At 35.0% G+C, this 8,294-nt stretch overlaps 1 protein-coding gene across 2 annotated transcripts; it reads left to right on the forward strand.

Moving 5' to 3' along the window:
* Positions 1–5,709: 5,709 nt before the first annotated feature.
* Positions 5,710–7,978, forward strand: LOC126621167 (protein SOB FIVE-LIKE 5-like). 2 transcript variants are annotated; one of them, XM_050289575.1, is made up of 4 exons: positions 5,710–6,730; positions 6,985–7,068; positions 7,154–7,230; positions 7,360–7,978. In XM_050289575.1, the coding sequence occupies exons 1-4, from the start codon at positions 6,284–6,286 to the stop codon at positions 7,373–7,375; spliced, it is 624 nt and encodes a 207-aa protein (XP_050145532.1). In that variant the 5' UTR covers positions 5,710–6,283; the 3' UTR covers positions 7,376–7,978. The 2 variants fall into 2 exon arrangements, with proteins under 2 accessions (XP_050145532.1, XP_050145533.1); XM_050289576.1 differs by having other exon boundaries at positions 5,711–6,730; positions 7,163–7,230.
* Positions 7,979–8,294: the final 316 nt, after the last annotated feature.

Consider the following 8,294-nt stretch of genomic DNA (forward strand, 5'->3'; position numbering starts at 1 on the left):
ATGTGGAAGGTTGTACATACATCAAGAGTTCCACTTATTCTTCCTACCTTTTCACCGCCAAATCATCCAATTAGAATAGATTTTGTTGTTATACCTGTAAATGACAGATCTAGAACGGAGATAACTCTGTGGTGGTTTTTCCTTGAGATACGATTTGGGGTTGTACCAGTGGTTGCATCATCTTTTTATTTATTTATTTTTATATAGATCTCAATTCCCTGCGAAAGAAACAACACAAGCATGAAGAGTTGAAATTTTTTTTCTTGTATGGTATGTTTCAATCCGTGAACCTGAGTGCATGAATCGACAAGGGAGGGTAAGAAGTTTACCTCTGAGTACGTCAGCACCAAGATCGGTGCTGCTACCCTTCTAGTAATGCAGTAAATCCATGGTTGTGAGGTCTTATGGGTTGATGATGGAAGATTAAGGTTAGGTTTGCAGAAACGGAGGTTAGGGTTTGAGAAAATGTGGAGAGAGGAGCTGCGGTTTTAGGGTGTGCATGGAAGAAGGGAGAGATAAATGAGGGAGGTTAGCCTCTGGGCTCGAGGTTAAGCCTCTTGAAAGAGGGAGACTGACATCCTCTTTTTCGTTTAAAAGTATGGGGGGAAATATCCCGCCCAAAATTTTGTCATGCAAGATAAGTATTTAAAAAAAAATAGAAACACCAACATGTCGGCTACAACAGACAGGAAGTTTTAAAATATTTAAAAAATATTTATTAGCGTAGGGTAGAAGCGACATGAGTTTCATTTTTACCGATATTAACTTTATGTCGGTTGAAACCGACATAATTTTCTATTTATACGACACCACCATTTAAAAATATTAAAAGCTATGTCGGTTATAAGTGACATAGACAATTTATGTCGCTTATACCCAACAGTAATTCCGACACCATGTAAGGAGGGTATCGGAAATGTCTTATCCACCAGTATTTTGTATAAAACCGACACCAACCACCGACACAATAAGCCACTTTTGTAGTAGTGTAAGACTTAGCAATTATCCAAGTGCCTTTCTCAATGTGCCTTCTTAAGTCATCCAACCAAGAAAAGTAAGGGTAGGAAATGGCATTGAGTGCACCTGAATTATTAGAATTACCAACATCAGGAAGCATTATGGATAATGCATCAGCAACTTGATTATCACATCCCTTCTTGTACTGTATTTCATAGTCAAAACCAAGTAACTTGTTGACCCATTTTAGTTTATATTAAGAGCAACGTTTTTTCTTCTATTAGTAATGAAGTGATAATGCAGCATTTTCAAAATATGAAAATGTGTCGTGGACAGTTGTGACTTGTATTGTTATTTGTTCTATAAATTATGAATGATGAAATTATGGTTTAATTTTTAAGGTTATTATGGAACTATGGTTTAATTTTTAAGGTTATTATATATCTAAAAAATGTATGTGAACTTTTACATGTGACCCTCCAAATAATTTTTCATGGATCCACCACTGATTGAAACCCAAAAAATCATTGTCATTTCCGTCCCAGACCTGCATCGAACTGCTGACACCGTTGCACCACTGGCCTGCCAGACCCACAATCAATCCATTTCCTTTTGAATGATCTTCTGTCATTCCTCCATTAGTAGCTTGCACGTGGTTCTCACGGGTAGGACTAAGATGGTCATTTCATCATTTCCATTCCATCCCTTCCATTGATCTCCTTTCAGAACGATGATGATGGCCACAGCCGCACCGCCAAACTTGTTGTCGATGTCTCTTCTTCCTCGCCACGAAAACAAATCAAAATCTTTCAGATCCTTAAATGGTTACATCTTCCTCAAACCCTCCTCTAAAACCCCTATGTTATCTCCAAATTCGGGCCTTTCTTGTGCCCAATTTCACGTCTCCGACACTCTCGCCACACCCGCCATCACCGGTGTTGCGGACAAGAACGCCAAGATTAACAAGTACTGCGAAATGGGTAATCTAAAATCTACCATGGAGATGGTGTCGGGGGCTCAAAAATCTAAGCTTCGCTTGGAGGCTTACTGCTTCGTTATGGAGCTATGTGTTGGAATGATGTCGTTGCAAGACGGAAAAAGGTTCACTCAATTATATGTGACAATGGTGTGGAAGCTGATGGGCAACTGGGTGCAAAACTTGTGTTTATGTATGTAAGGGATGAAATGGAAATCATGAAATGACCATCTTAGTGTTACCCATGAGACCCACCTGCAAGCTATCTTCTGAATACCTTATGACCACGGGGACCATTTATCCGATTAGGCCTATATCAAAAGCTTTCTCGCTTCATTTCTCTATATGATTGCATGTCTTATCCTAAAATGAACAGCCATCATCATCTGTTATCACAAATCTGAGGCTAATCACCTATAAGTTATGTCAAAAAAAAGTTTTGAAATTTTTTGAAATTTTTGTCTTAGCTTTTTGTGTTGATCTTAAATTTGGTGTTAAGTATCTCAAATAGTAGTGGAACATCGGAACAGATCTCTCTCCACACCCACCCTTTGGAACAGATTTTCTATGCTGGATTTCTTGAATGTCATCTCTTAATTTGTCTTGATTTTGAGACCAGAGAAAATAGAAAGGTGGAAAAGGAAAAGGAAGGTGGAAAAAACATTTGGTACCTACAATTGACTTATCATCATTTAACGGTCAAATTAACAGATTGATTAACGGATGTTTGACATTGTAAATTTGTAAGTTTTTGTAAGACATTGCAATATTTTAAAGTTGTTGTATGAGATTGCAATTGCACTTAAACCTGAGAGTGCAAAATAAAATTCATCCTTACAACTATGAATCACAAATTTAACATTACAATAACTAGTTTCGAAGTCATTCCTCCATGCTAGACTTGGCAATCTCTTACACGACTTGTTAACATGACACGTAAACGATACGAAAATAACGGGTTTCGGGTCAACACGATAACTAATCAGGTCATTATCGGGTCATACGATAAGAACCCTTTAATAACCTTAATAAGTTTACACGAAGGTAACACGCAGGTAACCTGTTTCGACATGTTAAGAAAAAAGTTATTTTGATGATTTTAATTTTTTAAACTACTAAAACACTTACTATAAAGTGCAATAGTCTTAGCGTATATGTATATTTTGTATATTAAATATGTATTATTGTATTATTATTCTATATAAATTTAAAAAATGTAAGTTTTATTTATTTATTTATTTTTATAGTATGCTATAGGCAAAGAGTAAGATTAAAAAAATTATAAAACACATTAAAAATAAAAGTATCAAGTAATTCAATAATACCAAACACATTAAAAAAATTATACTAATTAATTTACAAAGTGTGAAAAATGTGAAAAAATATCCAAAGGGTCGTGATCACATCCTCTATACTATGCATATGGGTACATTATCATTTGAATTTTTAAAATCATACAAACCCTCATGAATAGTATTTTTAAGGGAGTTCAAAATAAATAAAATACATAATCATTAACGTACACGTCTAAAAAATGTGAAAGCATATATAGACGTGCAGGGTTTCTCAACTTTGAAACGCAACTCCCTTAATATTGCATATCCTTAAACATTTGGTATTTTATAGTAATGTACTAATGTTTTTCATTGGGCTCTTATTTTGAAGTATGTAATACTTAAAAGACAAATGTATTTTTTTTTTTATGTTTTGCAGTAATATTTATGTGATAATATGATATGCATATACTAATTTAGCATTATGTTTTCTATTTTTTTTTTGTCAAATTATGTTTTTCAATTTCATTATTTATTGATTTAAAAAATATTTTTTTTAACGTGTAACGGATCATATTATTTGATAATATTAATTGGTCGATTTTGGATCAGATCATATTACTAACCTTTGGTACCTATTTTTTTCTTCAATCAATCGAGAGAGAGAGAGAGAGAGAGATCAAATTTAATATTGGAAGGTACAAACTAGTACACTGCCAAATTGGATGGGTTTGATAGTTACACTTCGAGGTCCCTAATAACGATGAATGGGCTATTAATACTGAGTGATCCAAGGGGGAATGCACATGGCTTTTTAAAGTTTCACCTTCGTACCATATATGTATACGTAGGTGTGGTGGCCTTACTGGTTCATTTACTATATTGATCCACTAGGTTTTTCATCGATTACATGCATGAGCAGTGCTAAGTGTGTATGAACACGCACGTAAATTAATTCTGATCATTAATCAATGCATATATATATTAGGATGTGTTAAACATTCAAGATCACGTTAAATGCGCAAGAGAGAGAGAGAGAAAGAGTGATCGAACATTTCATTCCTTTTCGTACGTTTAGCTCGTTTATATAAAGTTAATAATTATATACAACCTTATATGTGTTGATGATAGTTTATGCGGTTGTGGATAAGTTTAGCACCTATTCTTGTGCCCCGCTATTTGACCACCACATGCGTAATATACTTTACTTTGTCTTAAACATTTTTTTGAGAATATTCAATACATAAATAATAAAAGTATTACCAATTAGAGCACATTGTATAAAATGGGGGGAAGGAAAGCAAAAAATTTGAAAGGGAAGATGTGAAGGAAGAGTGAAGGAAGTTAACGTTAATTGGAACTTTGGAAGTAGTACCAAAGACAAATATATGTCATCACAAGTGACCAATTTAAAATGCAGCTTTGAAAGAGCAGTTTAGGTTGGAGTGCGTGTGAACGTGCAGACGTGTGTATATATGCGGGGAATTCTGCATATGCATATGCACACGTGCCCACATGCGTGTGTGAGTCCTTAGAGGTAAAGAGTAAATCTCTCTGCAGAATTTGAGAGAGAGAGAGAGAGATGTGAATGTGGTTGCATGTGGATTCAGAAACACCCAGTCAACTGCGCCTTGCCCCAAGAAATTTCTACAGTCTCCACTCATGCAGCCATGCCCTAATTAAACTTTTAATTTGTGCTTAACCTTTTTAATTATTGTGGCTTGATTCTTGAGAGTAAACAATAACTTACAAATACACCTACCTTTTGTCCTGCATTCCTTTGCAGTGTTGTATTTGGTTATGTCTAGATCTAGTCTAAATCTTATGTATTCTAATTACAAGTGAAGTAACATATAGCCAAACTACGCATATGTGAATATATCGTAAAAATTATGGACACATGGGTGATTGTTATTCATCAATTAGTATGAGTCGCATGCATGTGCAGTAAAATTCACATAAATCTATGATATATTGTTATTCACGAGTACATGAACGACTGTTTTTAGCATTATTCATCTTTGCAATACAACCAATGTTGAGAAATCCTTCTATAAACCTGAGTAGAATTACTTTCATAACACTCTCGCTAACTCTTACTAACTCTTACTAACTCTTTTGTATGTAGTCAATCACATAGAGGTAGAAAAAGTTGGCTTATATAAGGTACTTTCAAGCGGAAATTAAGGCGCCGTAGATTCCAGGTCAAATTGCCCAAACACAGTAAACCCCGCTAACTAATAATATCAGAAAGGAGGAAAGTATCTTGAACTTGAAGAATATGTGAAATTATTAGTTCAATATAACATGCAGATCATAATTGCGTTGCTTTATATATCTACTAAAACATCTTTACAAGGACCACAAGATTGCTCGAAAAATCTCATACTTAAAAACTCCCATGCCCGATCCAATCAAGTTAATGTCATCACCACCAACGATGAGAGAGAGAGAGAGAGAGGCAATGACTAGTACTGATATGAAGGGATAGGTGTCCATATACTGGTCGAGGAAGGGGAAATGGACGTGTACCCAGTTATGTTAAGAGGGTACACAGTGCCTAGCTGTCTTAGCATGTGAAGGGATATTGTGCCTCTCTTATTTCATATTTTTCGTTCTTTCTTTCTAGCTATTTCTCTCTTTTAATTTTAATCTCTCTCTCTCTCTCTCTCTCTCTCTCATTCATCCACTATAATCCTCCTCCCAACTGGCATTTTTGATTCATTCTCACAAAGAGCTGAATGGGGAAAATAGGTGAGTCAGAGTCGGTACAAAACAAGTCAAATTATTCATCTTTTTCCTTTCTTTTTAAATTCACTCCACACTCTCCTATATGTTTACATAACTTTTGGTGTGTGAAGTCCAAATATAGAGAGACACATTCCACAAGTCCTCCATTGAGATATACCATATATCAATATCTACTTAATTAACTAGACAGAGATTAGAGAGAGAGAGAGAGAGAGGTGTTGATATTCCTCTATATTATTTACCTATATATCTCTCTCTTTGTGTTATATTAAAAGGAATCGAAACCATTTGAGATTATAGTTTGTGAAAGGGGGAGAGTAGAAAAATGAATGTGTTTGCCTCAGAATGCAGTAGTGGTTGTGAGTCTGGTTGGACTGTATACTTGGAGCACTCTGATTATCTTTCTCATATCCCAAGTGCTTCACGAAGCAGAGATATGAATGGAAAGAGAAAGTCTGATTTTTGTGATATACAAGTTGATGAGGAGCCGGATGATGAAGAAGAAGATCAATCAATGGTTTCTGATGCATCTTCTGGGCCTCCACATTTCAATGAAAACGAAGTCCACTTTGATGAAAACAACAACAATAATAATAATGGGTGTTCTTATCCTCCTCAAATATCCAAGGATGCAGAAAATTTGAAGATTGGAGGAAAAAGGAAGCAAAGAAATAATATCGAAGGAAAAGGTAGGCGCTCGTGTGGTGATCAACAACAACAGCAATCTTTTTTAGATGACACTGCTAGCTCTCCTGTCTTCAACTACTCCAAGGTAATTAGTATTTAACTAAGAGACTGACTATAATACTTACATGCATTTAACACAATCATCATCTAACGGTTAATATACTTGAAGTGATTATATGTATTTTACACAATCACCATTTGACCGTCAAAATGGTGATGTATTAAATACATATAAGTATTGTGGCCAAAATTATGTTAAATTTTATCAACATGCACTGATGTATCCATTAATGTGAATGGGTTTTTATCATATTTGATGGGGTCCTGAAATTTTTGCAGAATAACTTCATTGGGTCAAATAATCAAGCTTCTGGAAGCAGTGTTCTGGATTATTCACAAGATTTCTCATCTACACATTTTCGGGTACTTGTTTTCGTTTTTTGCTTAGTTATTGTAAAATTTGTGTTTTTTGGGTTTATGGTTTTAAAAAATTAATAAAAATATTAAGTTCTTGCAGGGGAGATCTGCATACCAAGACCTGCAATTTGGTTTCTTACAATCTAGTAATCCATCTGGAAATAACCAGTGAGTCCTCATTTGTTTTCTTCTTCCTTGAAAAACATTATTACAATTTATGCATTAGTTTACAATACATTGCATTCCTTAATTTCCTTGTGTTCTTTAAACTGAATGAGCTTCTTTCTTGACATGTAGGTGGTTTCAAGGGTAGCTACGGAATGGGAACGAGATATAAAGGTTAAGGGAAAAGGGAATCTTCTGCTCTTTCTATTTCTACTAGCTACATGATTATATGGCTGCTGCTGCAATAGTTGCTAGCTCTAGTAGAAGGGAATGGTGGGATCTACAGGGATTTGGATCATCTCTGAGGCAATTGGTCAGATCCTCTTGATCAGTGTTCGTGGACTGTTGGACTTTTACTCAATGGCTACAAATAGGGAGGCCTTTTAAAAGTTATAATAATTGTAGTTATTAGATAAAAATTCAACAGTCCACTAACACTGATCCGGAGGATCCCGACCAATTGGCTCGGAGAGGATCCAAATCCGGATCTACAGAGGCTGCAAAAGTTGGATGGAATTGGATCTCGAAAGGGATCTTGCATGTTCCTTTTTCTTTTTCATTTCTTTTCTATTTTTCTTTTACCTGTCAATGCAGTGGGAAAGATGGTGCAAATGAGGTGACCTCTTTCCCTACCACCTTTTCAACAAATTAGAAAAGGGCTAAGCTTTTTTATTTAGGCAGTCTATGTGTATCCAACGCAGCACTTAATCTTTTCGAAATACGTTATGCACACTCATTTTCTTTTTAGGTACATTTATGTTATTTTCTGTTCATTGATTCTTATTTGCGTTATTCAACTCAAATATCATAAATAAATTAAAGTGTACATGAAAATACAAAGAGTGCGAGAATTATTGTTCTATATTTTTGTGTATCGTCATGCTATTTTTACCATGCCATTGCAGTGCCTAAATTGTCTCCAAGTTTTCTTATTCCATAACTTAAGGAAAACCAGAAGTCAAAAAATGGTTGTTTTCATAACAATTAAATGAGAAAATTTGAGGTTTAATATCGTGAGTTCTTACTACTATTTGGATTTGAGTTTCTTTTCCAAATTTGTCAACATC

Source organism: Malus sylvestris, chromosome 5, assembly GCF_916048215.2.
Source record: "Malus sylvestris chromosome 5, drMalSylv7.2, whole genome shotgun sequence".
Taxonomy (NCBI): domain Eukaryota; kingdom Viridiplantae; phylum Streptophyta; class Magnoliopsida; order Rosales; family Rosaceae; genus Malus; species Malus sylvestris.